The 18,286-nt window shown below is 38.7% G+C and overlaps 1 protein-coding gene across 2 annotated transcripts in view; it reads left to right on the top strand.

Moving 5' to 3' along the window:
* Window positions 1-10,747, top strand: part of LOC145391203 (salivary C-type lectin 1-like) — a 41,474-nt gene extending 30,727 nt beyond the window's left edge. Inside the window, exons 2-6 of one of the 2 annotated variants that reach the window (XM_080265880.1) lie at window positions 1,121-1,259; window positions 1,852-2,095; window positions 2,244-2,288; window positions 8,422-8,592; window positions 10,256-10,747. In XM_080265880.1, the coding sequence (XP_080122006.1) occupies window positions 2,053-2,095; window positions 2,244-2,288; window positions 8,422-8,592; window positions 10,256-10,503 (507 nt within the window). In that variant the 5' untranslated portion in view covers window positions 1,121-1,259; window positions 1,852-2,052 and the 3' untranslated portion in view covers window positions 10,504-10,747. Of the gene's footprint in view, window positions 1-1,120; window positions 1,260-1,848; window positions 2,096-2,243; window positions 2,289-8,421; window positions 8,593-10,255 lie in introns of both variants that reach the window. The other variant, XM_080265879.1, reaches the window with a different exon arrangement.
* The last annotated feature ends 7,539 nt before the right edge of the window (window positions 10,748-18,286 follow it).

The raw sequence follows: 18,286 nt of genomic DNA, 5'->3' as shown, positions 1-18,286 counted from the left end.
TGTATTGGGGAGCCTACAACTTGTATGGTATCAGAAAGTGTCATTACCTGGTGTATGTGGTTTGTGTATGGGTCTTCATAAAATATGTGGTATGTGTGGGGGTCGTTTTAGGGTGTGTGGTTTGTTAGTGGGGCACAACATTATGTGTTGTATATGTGTGTGTCATAATAGGGTGTGTGGCAGGTGTGGGTGTGTGTTATTACAGGATGTGTGGTGTGTGTGTGTTGGGGGGGTTATTACAGGATGTGTAGTGTGTGTGTGTGTCATTGCAAGTTGTGTGGTGTTTGTGAGGATCATTACAGGGTGTGTGGTATTGTGTGGATCATTACAGGGTGTGTAGCATGTGTGTGTGTGGATCACTACAGATTGTGTGTGTGTGTGTGTGTGTGTGTGTGTGTGTGTGTGTGTGTGTAGATCACTACAGGTTGTGTGTGTGTGTGTGTGTGTGTGTGTGTGTGTGTGTAGATCACTACAGGTTGTGTGTGTGTGTGTGTGGCATCGTGTAGGTCACTACAATGCGTGTTACATGTGTGGGCCATTACTGGGTTTGTGGTATGTGTGCAGGTCATTACTCCTGGAACACTAACATAGGGTAAAAGATCACCCAAGCTAGGGAGTGATCACATGTACAACACATGATAATTGAGTGAGGGGCCTGGGTCTCCCTGTACCATCAGTCCCTATACAGTGGTCATGGAAGGCAGAACTGACAAGTGGCTCATTTGCGGGGTGGTTGCTATAAAATACATTTGGGGAGATTTTCACCCTACATTAGAGTGTGCTGGGTATTGTTGCATGAATTGACAACTAGGTAATCAAAACTGTGTTTGTTGTTTTTGTGTATGTATTTTTCTTTCAGCTGCTGTGTAATACACATCTGGGAGACTAAATACCTATAAAAGTCTTATCGTGTTCATTTTGATCGGAGAAGAACTTTTGGAAATTTTCAGTAAAAAAGAAAAAAAAACATGAAATTTTCTTTGAAATCAATGGGTATAGCATTAGTGATAAATAATTACCAGCTGGTGTTCATTTACAGGGGTAAATAGTAGTAAAAAAATTGTCATTGCACAAGTCGTTTTTTGACTCAAAATAATACCCCTTTTTCGTACCTCTCCAGCACAGTTTCGAGTGCTGCCAGAAGGCTGCGGCTCCACCAGCTGAGGCTCCTACGATCTGGGTGTGTGTATGTGTGTGTGCGAACAATCAACTCAGCTACAGTCGTCTCCATACCTCAGAATTTTTCCCTTTGTCACATAGTAAGTTCTAGATATTCAGTACTTTTTTTCAGTCATTCCCCTTAGAATTAGGATTTGGTTTCCAGTCACTAAATAGGCAGTTAAATGAAAATAAAAAGGCTATATTTTCTGTGTATACTTGCATATTTAATATTGTTTGAATACAACTACTTTTTCATTTTTTCGAGAATTGGGTATATTTCTCCCCACATTAGTGGTGGTTTTAGTCGGGATGGACATTACTGTTCTAGGATGTGTGTGAGTTATTACAGAGTTCGTGGTATGTGTGTGGGTCATTACAAGGTGTGTGATTGTGCATGGATCATTACTAGGTGTGTGGTATGTGTGTGGGTCAATACAGGGCGTGGGGAATGTGTGTATCGGACAGTAATTGTTATGTAGTAAGTGTGTAGGTTATTCCAGGGACTGTTGTTTGCAATTCTTCATAAAACATTTGTGCACTTTTTGATACCATTGCACTAATTAGTGACGCTTACTTCTGAGACATACTAATGTAACATCTTGCCTATTAATATGCCATTAACTGAGAATTAGCCACATATTGACAAGACAGCTCCATACAGAGCACTTTTTTTTTTTTTTTTTCAAGCAGGAGTGAAGCATACATGAGTTGGGCTTGACTGAAGTGACGCACTTGATAAGATAGATTGCTGACCTTCATTTGCCGCCGTGGAACATCAAGGTATAATCAAATAAGCCACAAACATCTCGGAGCCATAGTTCTACCTCAGAGGTGGAAGTGCCAAAACAGCAAGAGGAAATCACATAGGAAGTACTACCTACAAGTTGCACAATGATTCTCTCCACCCTTCTTTTTCTTCTCTTTCCAATTTTTGGTAAGGCAGTTGGACTGACTGTATATTTTTTGATAGATTACTAAACTGACTTTGCTATCAGGTTCAATATTTTAACTGATGTTCATAGAATGAAACTGTTGCTCCACACGATTTCATTTGTTTCGAAATAAACATTGTCTTTTCACAGGAGTGAGTGGCACAACGAACAGTGATTTGAACTTCATAAAAAAGAGTAAGTAGAATACTGCACTAGTTTTATCTCAACTCTGTCTGCATATTAGTCTTCTTGTGGCTTGTTTCACGAGGAGCAGTGGCAGAAAAAGACCAAACTATGATTCTACACCTTTTCCAAAGCATTTCTTCATGAGTAGCATCACAGTGTGAGGTTAATCTATTAGAGGGATGGATATTTTAGGGCTTTAACCCTTGTAAGGTAATCTTGATTTTGTTACTATATTAGGTAACGTGGGGTCTGACAGACCCCATGAAAAAAAAAAAAAAATTCTGTTTGAGATATTTCAAAATGCTTCAATACACAAATAATTCAACCCCTTATCTGTAAATAGGGCCAGAAAAAATAAAGTTTAATCGAAAAAATATATATATTTTTAAAGTTTATACAAAAATGGTTAAATTTTAGGTATAAAAATTTTAAAATTAAATCTTGCAAAATTGAAAAGTAATATCATGATTCCTTGGGTGGTCTGCAGTAGTCCGATGTTGGGACCTTCTGTATACAAAAGGAGAAAGACAGCAAATTGAAATAAAAAAATCACAAGAGGGCTCAACTGAGGTTACATTATAGGTAATCTGGGGTCTAACATACCCCAATGGCTCTATAGAGCAAAATCAGAGCCAGGTACAGCTATGACCCCATCATCCCCATGAAGAGCATCACTAGGCAGGAAGGTAATGAGACGGACAGATCTGTAGACCTTATGCTCATATTTTTTAAAATTAAATTTCGGGGACTGGGGTCTCTGAGACCCCACATTACCTATCTAGGGTTAAAATGAAATATGTAAAGCTAATTAATATAAGGTTTAAATTCCTGTATGAAGTCTCAGTCTCTCTAAAAACATATTCAGAAATATTATTCAGGTATATAAATACAAAAGTGAACCTCTGGAATAGTGTGCTTATGTTTTTTTTGTTTTTTTTATGTGTCCGACTCTGGGCATAGGCTTCACAGCCTGCTATCAAGGCCCAGCAGTCCTCCTACATACCATACACCTCTACATGTCACCACTTCGGCGCTAACACCCACCGTCCATATTGAATACATGCTAGGGCTGTTTCATACAGGACTGGTGTATTGGTATTAGCGGGGGTATTTTTACGACATGTCGGCGGGTCTTCTGGTAGATCAGTAAAGCCTGATTTAAAGAAATTCAAATCCTTAAACTGTTCCCTGCGCCAGCCGGGATTCGAACCTGGGTCCGTAAGGACTGCAGGCCACCTCTCTACCGATTGAGCCACCAGGCTAGGTAAAGAGTATAGCATATGATGCAGTGGACCACGGGCTAAACTGAATACAGACAAACGAGGAAGTAGAATATATAACATGCATATTAAATTTGGCTGAACTTATGGTATATCAGATTTATGTTAATGTAGTCTGAATGTCCAGTGGACCAATAAGTGTTCTTAATATTTGCATCATACAAGAATGACACACCTGCGATCGAATCTAAAACACTGCATTTTTTTTTCTTCAACCCTCCTAATCTCAGATTGCCAGAATTCTAGGGAAGTTTTGCTTAGGTACGAGATACCTACAAATATTAAAGCCACAATTAAAAAGCAAAAAATGGATGTAGCAGATCACTACGAAGAGATGGAATGAGAGAAAGCTGCTGAAAACAAATATGTCGATGATATTTGGAGATTCGTTGAGGCTGAAAGCAACAGGCAAACATCCAATAGATCAGTGTGAAAAAAGAAGATGGGAGAAGCCTTGTCGTGCCTTAAGCTAATTGCGACTAATGATGACGACATATGCATCTGACAGTTATTTCTAAAGGACACAGCATTACTATTTGGTGCTTTGTATGTTTAGTTGCACAAGTATCATCTTATCACTGTAACCAGTCCGTTACAGTTGACTTTGACACACAACTCCTTGCATTGTTATCGTTGTTGTAATACTCAGCACGACAGTACTGTGGCGCAGTGCTTGTGACACTTCCTTGGTGAATGATATGCCAATGTAACAATGTAATGGTATCGACTCTGATAGATTCCAGTTGTGTACGTGAACAGTATCAATCCAAGGAAGACAAAGCTTCAAATCATCAATGAAATGTTTTGTCTCTCATTTTGGTAGTGGTAGACACAGATTCTAATTCGGGAAGTAACTCTTAATTCAGCATCATAATGATACAGTAATCAGTGTTTTTTTGTGTTGATGGATATTATATTCCCCAAATATAAGCTCATGCAGTAATATTACAGCATCTGCTAGAAACTCAAACGTACCAGCCCTACCAAACCAACATGTGCGGTAATGCCCAGTTACACTTCCATCTAATCATTGGACTGAATGTTTTATGAGTCCATTGTACATTCGACAACCTATCGTGTTGCCTCACCAACATCTTCATACACCTTGAGTTTCAGATATCATAATAACCAAAGCAGCTGACGCAAGATACCACTTGATAGCTACCTTCCCTACAGCACACACCCCTCTAACATAATTATCCAGTCTATCCTTCCATCTTATCCACACCCAAATACACTCTACCCGTCAGTCTGTCATTCTTCATCCTCTCCCAATGGCTAAACAATTTCAGGGTATTTCTCCTGACAATCATTTCCACATCAGTACCTCAATGCTCCTCTATCTCCACATTTGCTTGTCTCTCTCTCCGTGCAATACCACGTGCGTCTCTCAGATAACTCACGTCCACTGCTCTCTTGACTTGTCCTTCCAGTAAGTTTAAAACTTTACTTCCGTGTGTTAGAGTGGGGGACCATAATACTGCCATGCAGCGACTTTTACACTTAAGTCCTCACTTTCCTATTCCCTATCACTGTGCTTTCATTCTTTCTACCCTGCTGGAATATTTCAAAAATTCTGTCCAACAAAAGTTACATCCTTACCACTCAAACTACCCGTGAACTTGAATACAATCACATTTTTTTTTAAAGAATTCTTGATAATATAATCCTTTAAAATTCACCACCATTCTATGAATTTCTGCTCCAACAGTTGCGTCGCACGACTACGTAACGAAAACCTAAAGGTGTGTGTGTGTGTGTGTGTGTGTGTGTGTGTGTGTGTGTGTGTGTTCTTACCTAATTGTTCTTACTTACCGTAATTGTATTTTTACAGGAATGAGTCAAGCTCGTACTGGCCCGTGTCTTAAACCATTTTTATCGTACATATCCTTAAAGTTATGAATTGTTTTGGCACACACTATTTCATTCGGTAGTGCATTCCACTGATCAGTTGCCCTACTTGGGAAACTAAATTTCCTTACGTCTTTATCGTCTCTCTTTTCTTTTTTTTTTTTTTGCAGTTTTTTGCAGTGTCCTCTTGCTGATGCATCCCGATAGGTTATGTAATCATTTATGTCTATTTCCTCCTTCCCTGATATGCATTTATATAGCATAATCATGTCTCCTCTTTTCCTTGTCTCCTGTAGTGTAGGTACTGTAGATTCAGAGTTTCTAGTCTTTCTTCATAGCTTAGATCCCTTAAGCTTGGTACCCATCTTGTAGCGGCCCTTTGAACTTTTTAAATCTTATCTATGTGTTTTTTGAGATGAGGACTGCAGACTACTGACGCATACTGCAGGGTTGATCTAATGAATGATGTTATTATCTTTCTTAGCATGTCTTCATTTATATATGTGAATGCTATTCTCATATTTGCAAGCAGTGTATATATGTTCCGTACCTTCTCACTGATATCACCCGGAGATAGTCTGTTATTGATAATCACACCTAGGTCCTTCTCTCTTTTTGATGTGTGCAGGGTTTTACTTCCTAACTTATAATCCCAATCAGGTCTTTTTCCACTTTTACCAAACTTGATTACATGACACTTGTCCACATTGAATTCCATTTGCCATGTTTTGCACCATTCATGAAGTTTATTTAATTCTTCTTGCAGCTCTCTACAAGAGTCTGTGTTAGTAATTCTCCTTTGTATGTTTACATCATCAGCAAACATATTTAGATAGCTTTCGTTTCCAATGTTACTGTCTATATCATTATATACATTAAAAACATAACTGGTGCCAGCACTGAGCCCTGTGGATCTCTGCTAGTCACTTCCCTCCATGATGAGCAATTTCCCCTTAGTACTGTTCTCATTTATCTTTTTTTGAGAAAATCTTGCATCCAACAGTGCAGTTTGCCTCGGATTCCTCCTTGATGGTACAGTTTCCATAAAAGTCTTTGGTGCGGTACTCTGTCAAATGCTTTCTTGAAATCTAAATAGATACTGTCCACCCATCCTTCTCTGTTCTGTAATGTTTTTGTTACTCTGTCATAGTAGCTCAACAGATTAGTAACACATGATTTTCCCTTTCTGAAGCCAAACTGTCTTTCTATTATCATATTGTGTTCTTCTAGATGATTTACCCAAACATTTCTTATCAGCTTTTCTAATACCTTGCTTACAACACTGGTTAGTGATACTGGTCGGTAGTTGAGTGGATTTTGTCTATTCCCTTTCCTGAATAAGGGAACAATGTTTGCTTTCTTCCAAATATCAGGTAGTTTACCTTGTCCCAAGGATTGCTTGAAAATTAAAGATAATGGTTTACTTAACTCCTTTGCACATTCATGTAACACCCAACATGAAATTTCATCAGGACCATTTGCTTTTCCTTTGTCTAATTTACTTAACTCCTCCTGTATTTCTTTTTCTGATATCTGTATATCTGGTAGTATGTGTGGGCATGCATGTTCCACATAATCCTTCTCAAAATTATTTTCTTCTGTAATAACTGATTGGAAATTCTTATTTAGTGCTTCACCAATATCTTTCTTTTGTGTATAGGTGATACCCTTATCTGTAATGGATTGTATTTTATCTTTTACTTTGGTTTTGCTTCTGATGTGGCTGTAAAATAGCTTCGGTTGATCACAACTTTTATTTATGATGTCCTCCTGAAACTGTTTTTGGGCTTCCTTCTTTATTCTTGTATAATTGTTTCTTGCCTCTTTATAATTGTTATATGCCCTTTCACCATTGTGTCTTCTGTATCTGTTCCACAACAAATCTCTTTTTTCTTTTGATTTTGTAGGTTCTGTATTAAACCATTTCTTTATTTTCTTGTCTGCTTCTTTGTGCTGTGGGATGTACTTCTGGACTCCTATTTCATAAAGTTCACAGAATTTTCTATATATAACATTTAAATCTTGCCCTCTAAGCTCTTTTTCCCATCTATTTCTAAGATGTATTTCTTTAGGTCATGATAGTTGCCCTTTTTGTAGTTAGGCCTCTTTTTGTAACTTTCATTACTATTACCTATATCATATGCAATCCTGAAGTTGTAATTTAATACTGCGTGATCACTTTTGCCGAATGGAGGGTGATACATTATATTGTCAATATCATTTTCTTGCCTAGTAAATATAAGATCTAGTACTGATGGTATATCAAGTTCTCTTTTTCTGGTGCTTTCTTTTACATGTGTTAGGAAAAACTCCTGCACAAGGTCCAGGAGCTTTTGGTCACAACAGCTTTCCTGGCTTGTTATGTCAAGAGTATTCCAATTTATACTTGTATTGAAAGCTCCAGTTAGTATAATTCTTTCAGATTTCTCCTCCATTCTATGTAGTAATGCTCTTAAACTTTGTTTTCTCTGCCAGGTCTTCATATTCGTCTTTTTCCCAAATGTTTGATCTCTGTGGTATGTATAGGTTAATTTTGCCACAATTACTTTCCCTTCAGACGTACTAATCTCTACTGCGATCAGTTCTACCTGTGAGGGTACATCTAGTTCTACTACTATTTCCTTGACGTGTGTGTGTGTGTGTGTGTGTGTGTGTGTGTGTGTGTGTGTGTGTTTTCTATACTGTTGTGAACATAAAACATTACTCTAAGCAATCTGTCATGCAGTTACGTGTTGTATCAGAAATATATTTCTTTATCAACAATTTGCATATTTATGTACAGTATTAAAACTTTTATCAAATTTCAGACCACGGAAACTGCAAGTACATTTTCTAAACCTACAGTGTTCAGCGAAGACTGCTGGTCGGTCATTAGTATGAATGAAGTAATAACTACCTAATTATTTATAGCTTGACTGAACATGCCTTACACCTTCACATGGTATATCACTAAATCAATGATGGATAATTGTTGAAAGCTTCTTCTATGTGTTCCTTGTTTCCTCTATCAGAATGCCGTTTGCCCTTTACCAACGTTGGTGGCTACTGTGTCCAGGTGGTAACAGTATACAGAGGGACTTGGAGTGAGATGAGCAACTTCTGTGGACAGCAAGGTGGACGCCTGGCTATTCTTGATGATGCCAACCTCATGTACGACCTCGCCAGATTCATCTATGATAATGGTAAGCGATGCCACCCAGCTGACTCTGTGCAAGTGGCATATCTAGAATCTCTAAGAGAAAGATCACCGATATCTGCTGCATCCCATGGTCTTGTCAAACTGATATGAAAGGAAAGGGAACGCACAGACACAGGGATTTTAGGGTGAGGTGGAAAGGTTGGGGTTAATCTTAATCGTACACTATTTATAAGGAAGAAGGACGGAGAGGAGCTCAGAGGTCTGGTGTGGCACTGGTATGCATTTTGACTGAGTTAAGCTTTTTGCGTATTGAATACTGTAGAGCCACATATCACGAAAAAGAGACTGATGCTATCGATTTGTTAATAAGGTAATATTGCTTGAATTAATTTATATTACCTCCATTCAATGACACCTACCTTTGGACTACGTACTGTTGCTTTAAAACACAAAATTGCCACCTGCCACCAGAATATGAATATTAAACACCAAACCTACCGGTTCACCTCTTTGGAAAAAATCAGTCAAGCTCGCTAAACCTATTACAACCTATATGAAGGCCTCCTTTGAGCTGTATAAATATCTAGAGAATGAAATGCAAATATTGAAATGAAAAGAGCGTAAGTGAGCTTTGTCTGACGGCAAGACAAAGTCTTAAGGTAGTAAATGGATAGTGTAAATCAGTCTGTGAATACATGAGATAAGGAATCTGTGTAGCAAAAGAATTGACAAAGGGCAGACCTGGTTGGTGTACACGAGGAGAATCGCATGACAATACTGTCAAATCTCTAACCTGTCGGAGGACGGAATGTCCATATCTCTCAGGTACTATGAAGCATAACTTTGTATGGAATATCTGTCCTCCAAGAACTTCTAAGTGTTGAAAGACAAGAGAATGTGTTAGTGATCCATTATTTTTTTTTTTTACTCATTACCCTCTTGACAGTAATACTACTTTTTATATTTTCCTGTTCCTGGATCCCTCCCACCACATGTTTATGGAAACAGATTGATAAGGACATAAAGAGAAGAAGCGAATCACCAAAGAATTCCCTGCTAAGCTTGGGATGGAACACATATTTATTCAGGCAGCAGACCACTTCTCTAACCACTTGACCACTACAAGACGTAATTCCATGTCCTTCCCCAGCCACCTCTGTAACAGTTGGGTTACGAGTGACAGCATTTGAAGCACCTGATGTATAATATTCGTTTTTATAGAGAATATATGTTGATGCATATGAGCTATGTAAACTAATCGGTAAAAGAATTTTCACTGAATCTATCAAATTATCTTTTGAAACTCTGTCAGATATCTTAGATTTGAGTACACACACACACACACACACACACACACACACACACACACACACACACACACACACACACACACACACACACACACACACACACACACACATTCCCTAATGTTCACATTCTTATCTTCTTAGTAATTTGTCTGCACCCGCTAACTTTAGTATCATAAACATTTGGTCTGCCTGCTGCCGGTCGTAATAAGCACCATAATGGTTTTGTGTTGTTCAGAAAAGCCTACAAAACTTATGTTAGGCTGAAAGGTCCCAGTAGCTCCTTCGATATAGTTACAGAAATGTGCACCAATAATTCTTCTACATTAAAATATTCCTTGAAATTTAGTTGCTGATGCACAAAGCATTAGAAAATTTTGATTTTTTTCTTAACTATAGGTCTGGACGTTGACGATTTCTGGATCGGTGCCACGGACGTGGAAGAAGAGGGGAGGTTCAAGTGGGTGGACGGCAGGGAGGTCAAGATGGGCTCACCATTCTGGGGATATCATGATGCGGTAGGCATTCCTGAGCCCAATGGCGGAACAAGAGAAAACTGTGCCCTTATCTGGAAAGGGTTTTATTATGACATCGGGGACTTCTTCTGTACCGAGGACCGTGGAGCCATCTGTGAGCAGGTGGACTGAACAGATCACTCATCTCCAGGATTAACCAAGTGTTTCCATTTATTCTGTGCTAGACTTATAACATTTAGTTCTGCCCAGCCTATGATATACAGTAATCTGTTGTGAAGAGGTATTGGAGTAATGTAGCCAAGACTGGACAATACATTAATAAATAGGTAAGTAAACCTAGAAGGACATAGCTTGCAAGAAGATACATGCCGTTTCTCAAAACCTGCTTCTGATGTATCATTTTAATAAAGGTTTAACGCAATGTCTGATTTCTCTAATAGCTTCATAATATCCTGCCTAACCGACAGCCCTTCCTCAAAACCAAATAAAAACATCCAAACACTGGTCAAGCGGTGACTTTGCCAGTGCCCTTAACCTTTGACTGATTGTTCTACAAGTGAGCCACCACATTCTAGCCTTACCCTCTCAAAACTTAATAAAAACTAGTAAGCTGATTTTACCAAGTTAGCTTTAGACTAGCTTTGTGATCTTGATCTTTGAACTTTGGGTCTCAAAATTAAAAAAAAAAAAAAAAAAGTCTCCATCATTGCCTAACTCTCAACACTTCCGTCAAGTTTGGTAAAATCAATTAAACTTGTTTTTAGTTATTACACACACACACACACACACACACACACACACACACACACACACACACACACACACAATGATGAATATACATTATTATACAAAATTGGAAGATAGATTCAGTATGTCAGTGTTTGAATTTCTTTAGTTGGAAATTGTATTGTTCGACTCAGTCATGAATGAGTTTGGCTAAAGTTTGCTTTTTTCCTTAGGAGTGAGTGGCGTGATGGTAGGCGGCAGCAATTTCACAAAGCACGGTAATATGAAAATTAGATTAATAATATTTGGTACTCAGTATTTAATATACTAAGGATGCTTTGGTCTCTAGGAAACATTTTGAAAAGCTATTCTAGCGAACACGTTAATCAGGATAAGTGAGTAAATAGTAAAACATAGGAGGCAGGGCATGTGCAATACTGACAATAATCAAATAAGCAAGTGAATATAAATCATGCCACATAGTGTTGATTAATGTTCTTACATACTATAGTGTGATTTTTGTTGATGTTTATGTACACCCAAAAATATAAATTATGTCGCACTACCAAGAAATGGAATGAACGGAACAAACTACTGCGAAACCATACACATCTTATCAGAAGAGACAAAGGTATTCCTGAGGTGTAAAGAAAATATACTGAAGAAAATATACACTGCAGAACTTGCAATCACTCTCACTGAAGTATGTATTTGAGAAAATCTCCTGTCCATATATATACTCCTAATATCGCGTGTGATGGGGCAGCCACAACAGAAGACACGGAAGGAGACCAAACGAGGAAGACAAGAGGAAATACATGAAAAGAGGATAAAAGAACTTCAAGAGAAACTCAATGAACTCCGACCTAAAATACACCAATGCAGAAGAAAACTGGTTAATGCAGATATTGACGCAACCTTGAGGACAACCACTGACGCTGCATTCCAAGACATGGGTCAACATCGAAACTCGATCATCAGGTCAAACCGAAAAAAGTTCGTTAACCTGATCGGCCGCCATCTAAAATACCCAAGGCCCATTAATGGCTACATCAACTTAACAAACAAGACACCCACCCCAATCAAGAAAAACTGCTCAACTTGGGACTCAACTGCTATATAATGCCGAAGCCCAAGAATTTCCAAAAAAAAAAAAATTCTTTGGGGGGGAGGGCAAAAGACAGGGGTGATGTTGCTGTGGAACCTACGTTCAGATAAGAAATTATTGCTGAGGCTTCAAAATCTAGAGGGAGCTTCAGCAGTGAAATCATAGCGGAAAGACAAATTGAAGCGGACAAGCAGTTAAAAGCAAACCCAAATGTTACCATCGTAAGAGTGGACACAGCTGCTACATGTCCTCATTGATACAGCCAAAGATCTGATGAATATCGATGCCATTGTCTGTGACGAGACGAAATTCTCTAAAGTGACAAAGGATCCAACAGAAGCACTCAAAAGGAAAGTCAGCAAACTGATTGAAACCAATAACGCCGCCAGCAACAGCATTAAATTCAGCAAAACGTTCTGGTGAATATGGAACGGTCGGGTTATTGCTACGGAAATGTAAAAGAACATAAGCCTGGCAATAGTGTCAGACCAATAATTTCTCTATGCCAACTTATAGCCAAGCCAAGATGTTATGAACCACCCTTACCCTCTATGTGCCTGCTACCTACAGTCTGCATTCAGCATCAGAATTCCTGGATATCCTAAAGTCGAACAATGCAAGAGAAAGTATTGCATCATTAGACGTTGAGTCGTTATTTACAAATGTCCCTGACGTCTGTTCCATGGGATACCGTACATCCTCAGTTGTGTATACCATGAAAATTACACTCGTGGTCTTAACATCCCCAAATTAGTTCTACGTGGCCTGCTCAAGTGCTGTACTAAGAAGCTCCCTACTTCTGTCCCCAAAGGAATAAATACCGCCAGATAGACGGTGTAGCCATGGGTTCTCCTCTGGGAGTGCTGCTACCAAACTTCTTCATGGGATGCATCGAGGAGGAAATGTTCAGCAAGACAGAGAAACTAGACATCTACTGCAGGTATATCGACGACATTTTTACGCACCGCCATGTTTATGGCCGGGCCATATAGTGCTGGTCATGTCCATCCTTCCGTCTCGCTTTGCCTTTAGCTTATTATCGAAGAAATTGTTAAAGATACCTTCATTAAAGTTCATTCACAGATACATATTGGTGAGAGCCTTTCAACCATGACAAACTTTGATGACCCTGACCTCCTATATGACCTTGACCTCACATTTCATGATTTTTCTTTTAGCTCATTTCGTCGAACACTATAAAGGATGCCTTCATAGAACTGCATACAAACATGCATCTTGGCAAGAGCACTTTAACTATGCCAAAATTTGATGACCTTGACCTTCTGTTTGACATGGACCTCACATTTCTTGATTTTGCATTTAGCTTATTTTCTTGAACAGCGTGAAGGATGCCTTCATATAACCTCGTACACATGCATTTTGGCGAGACCGCTTTAACCATCCTAAAATTTGATGACTTTGACCTTCTGTTTGACCATTACCTCACAATTCTTGATTTTGCGAAACAACAAATGGACCCAGGATCGAATCCCGGCTGGGGCAGGGAACAGTTTGAGGATTTGAATTTCCTAAAAAAGCAGACTTTCCTGATTTACCAGATGACCCGCCGACATGTCGAAAAAATACCCCCGCTAATACCAATACACCAATCCTGTATGAGGCAGCCCTAGCATGTATTCAATATGGATGGTGGGTGTTAGCGCCGAAGTGGTGACATGTGGAGGTGTAGGAGGACTACTGGGCCTTGGGATAGGTCAGTGCCCCCAAGCAATAGGCTCTGAAGCCTTTGCCCAGAGTCGGACACATAAAAAAAAAAAAAAAAAAAAAAAAACAGTAACCCACGCCGGGGCATTCATGTACTATGGACACTTTATTAAGAGTAACAGCAAAGAGCATACTGAACACTTTAGGCCCAGCCCGCATGAGATCTATGGCCTTACTTTCAGCAAAGAAAATAGTGTTGATGGAACGACGCCATTCTTTGATGTTCTCGTGAAGCAAGATGAATATTTCCAAGGAGTGTCTAGGTGAAGGCAACGAACTCTGACCACCGCCTACACGGTGGTAGTGAGTCTCCACAGAGATACGAGGACTCAATCATAGGTGCCTACATCCGAAGAGTACGCACCCATTCCAGCTATTGGCAACAAGTTCACAAAAAATCGAACACCCTACACAAGTATCAGTCAACAATGGTTTCTCTAATAAGGACATGAACCGACAAACAAGGAAAATCATCGACACATGGCACACTCGCCCAGATAAGTGACGGCTGAGTATTAAAAAGATTTCGGTCAGCAATACTGCACACACTCTTCCTCATATATTTACAAGAAGGCTATTAAGTAAAACTGGTACTGAATCAATAAGTAAATGCTTGATTACTGGTTTATCTCAGACTTGTAGGAAGCAGTTCGTTAGCTACGATAAGAGGAAATGCTAAACGGATCTACATGAAATTTCAAAACCATCACTCAGGAACAGTCAGAAATAATTGGCGGAGTTCATAATTACCTAGTACGGTAACAGGCAATAATTTTTTAGCAGCGTATAACTGAAAAGAAAAGATCTTCAAAAAACAATTAAAATCAGTCATTCTTATTTATAAAATAGTTTTCATTACAGTACTAGAGAATAATTTAAAGTCATTTATTTCCGTTTCTGTTGTCTTCCTGGACGATGACAGAAAGCTGGAAAACGGCTGAAGTTAGTAGGCTGTTTGAAATTGTTCGATCAACAAGAACAAAAGATAACTTTTACATAAAGACATGCAGTTATTACATTGCATTTGGCCAATTCTCCTTGAAGAATAATCTATGGAAGGTTTACTATACGCCAGAGGACTATCAGTGAATGAAATATGAAGAACCTCGAAAAGTTGCCGAGGGTTGGAGCTCATTGGAGAATGCAAATTTGTGTCATAGCATAGTATCCTCAGCGCATACGCGATCGGCAAGAGTAATAAAATGCCGAGTTTCATAAACAAATCACTGATTTCAAAACATCCAAATCAGCATTTTAAGTTAAGCACAGAACAGAGGTTTATCTTAAAAAAAGAAAGATATTACTGATTAAAAGATACAGCAAAACGTATGTGCTTTTGCATTTCAAGTTTATAAACTCATGCTTTGTCCCCTTCATTGCCTAGTGTAAAAGAAAAGGGTAAAATCTGCCATACCTACTTATAACTGAAAATACTTTTCCATCAGCTGAGAATAAAGTCAATCAATCAATCAATCAATCATTTCCTGTGGGACCCCACAGGATGCATAGGGCCTCGATGAACTCTCTCCACCAATATTTGTCTCTTGCCAACACCTTCAGGTCCCACCAACACTCCTCTCCTGCTTCCCTTTTCATTGTCCTCAACCAGGTTTCCCTTGGTCTGCCTCTGCCTCTTCTTCCTCTAGAAGTCCACTCTGGCACATCATGTATAAAACTGCCTTCGTTTCTATATATGTGCCCCAGCCATTTCCAGCGAGACAGTCTCACATATTCATCAACTGGATCCACTCTCGTAATATCCCTTACTCTTTCATTTGTAACTCTGTTTTGCCACTTTACCCCAAGAATCCTTCTCAGTATTTAATTCTCAAATCCTAATACTTTCTGATCTGTTGCAATTGTACTGTACCACGACTCATGCCCATAAATTATAATTGGTCTAACCATGGACTTGTAATTTTTTTCTTTAGTATGTACCAAAAAGCATATTATTATTCCAAACAGATTTCAACATTCCAACAGCTCGCCAAGCCTGTCTAATCCTCTCCTCAATTTCATTATTTAATTATCCAGTAGATGATACAATCGTTCCCAGATGTTTAAAATTTTCTATATTCTTCATCACATTATTCCCAATTAAACAATCGATTTAGTTCTCCACGTTCATATTAAAAAATAAAGTAGCTAATTATAATTATTATCAGCAAGGGGAAGACAAGGAATATAATGCAGACTGGTCTTGCTGCTACCGCGGGTAGGGTATTATTACTAAGAATAATTTCACTGCTGTGGCATCTTCATTGTTGCTTTATCATCACCATATGAAAATAAGGAATTTGTATTCCAGTCACAAGAATTCTTCTTAACTGGTCTTCGAAACTATGTATTGCTCAGAAATTTTAGAGGTTATGGAAAATGGGGTAGTGTGATCTTATTTTGAGAATTTTAGGCTTTATGAGAAATGAGGTAGCATGATCTTATTAGAGAGAGCGTGAGTAGTTAGACATTAGGACGCCTTGCGGGCCACTCAACCTCGTCTATACCACTCCTTAGAGGATAGAAGAATTCAAACTCAAAATGTCTTAAAAGCCTAAGATTTACTATGTATTAAGAACTGAGATACAGATTACTCTCAAACTGGGAATAACACCAAACAAAATAAAATGAGGATCTATATCAACAGAAATATGAATCTTCGCAAACTGAATATTCAAAGAATACCGTTACACTTAACAGAAATATGAATCTTCACGAACTAAATTAATATTCAGTAATAAGGATTTACAGAATAACTCCAGAAATATGTATCTTTACACAATAGATCAATATTCCAAGAATACTGATACGCATGGATATAGTCCCGTGGTCTCTGACGGACTCGTTGGGAAGAAACCTAAAGATGCTAAAGATTATCACCAACGAAATTTCTCTAAGACTAAATGCACAACTGAAGAATCTTATATAAGCTAAACACAATAATCAATAGGATCAGTAATCAAGTGGACTGTAAGCAAATGGACAAATGGACCAGCCAATATTCACTTTGATTCCATGAAGTAAAGGGAGGGGTAATTTAGTGTGTTAGAGGTTAGGCCGCGGCTAGAACGCTCGAATCCTTGGGATGCGAGCCACGGTCCTCCATAATTCTGTCTGCAACAATGAAAAGGAGCGATGATCTCGTTATTCAGCACAAGAGGGATGAGGGGAAAATATCACTAATTTAACACACGAACGTATATGATGATTTAATAAACGAGGGAGAGAAAAGGGAGGGGGTGAGAACTCGGGCACTAACCTGCAACGATGAAAAGGAGCAATGATCTGAACTGTTTGGCGTGGCTTCTCGTCTTTTATAAGCATCAAGACAGTATTCGGAAATCGACTAAAACTTTAACTGATTGTTTTATACTATTATCGATTCTCTAGGATCTTCAAAGAATACAAAAGATACTGTTATGAAGGGGGATTTGCTGAGAAGTTTCTCGGCGTTTCGTGTACAGTAGTTCCCGTATCGGTACGAGTCAGAGTTGCCAGTTAGCCTGATGTTTGTGAGCGTAGTTATTTCTTAAGTTATGCATTAATGTAATGTGCTTTTTCTCAATAATGTTTTATTTAAATGATTGCTTGTTAAATTATGTAATTTTAGTTCGTATGGTAAATTATATAGAATGTTCTGTAGTGTAAGACAACACTGGCATGTTTTGGGCTGTTTCTGAGTTGGCAACTGTTGCCCGTAGAGAGTATACTCGTAAAATGTAGACGTTTCGAGAGTAATGCATGCTTATATAAGGATGGGGAAGAGATTAGTAAGTTAGTCAGTCGGTTTGGAGTTTAGTTGGGTATGAAGTCAGTTTGAGTGTAATGCAGGGTCAGTGAAGATGGTATATTTTTGGTACTTGTGAAAACAGTGGCAAACAGTGACGGGTTATTGAAATTTGTATACCATTGGAACTTGAGAAGACAGTGAAGTGTATTAACCCTTTTACCGTGGGGCGTCACTTTCGTGGTGCTCGCATAAAAAAAAAAAAAAAAAAAAAAAAAGGGTTCATACCGCAGGGCATCGCTTTTGTGATTCTGTGTTATTTTGAATTCGCCCGGGCTTTCGAGTGGTGACTTATATCATCTATCACTACTGCCAATGTCCAACACTTTTCAGCACTCTTAATCTCATCTGTACTCCCATAAATTGTTGACAATTTACCCATTTCTCCCCATTCTTGACTCCCCTCCCTACCTCCCCGACATTACCCTCTCCTCTTGCCTGCCCGGCCGTGCTACGCTAAGTAAATATTCCCTGGAATTTTCCACTGATTTCATCTATTGAAATAAGCCCTATGTCCTACTCTTATACCAAATAATATATACAAAAAAGAAATAAGGTAAGTGATAGTGCCATACACCTGGAATTAGTTAATTATCACTTGACAACACCTC

The sequence above is a fragment of the Coenobita brevimanus genome, chromosome 17 (assembly GCF_032717465.1).
Source record: "Coenobita brevimanus isolate Jiangsu-jjx chromosome 17, ASM3271746v2, whole genome shotgun sequence".
In the NCBI taxonomy this organism is placed as follows: domain Eukaryota; kingdom Metazoa; phylum Arthropoda; class Malacostraca; order Decapoda; family Coenobitidae; genus Coenobita; species Coenobita brevimanus.
This window is presented reverse-complemented; position numbering and strand designations above follow the sequence as displayed.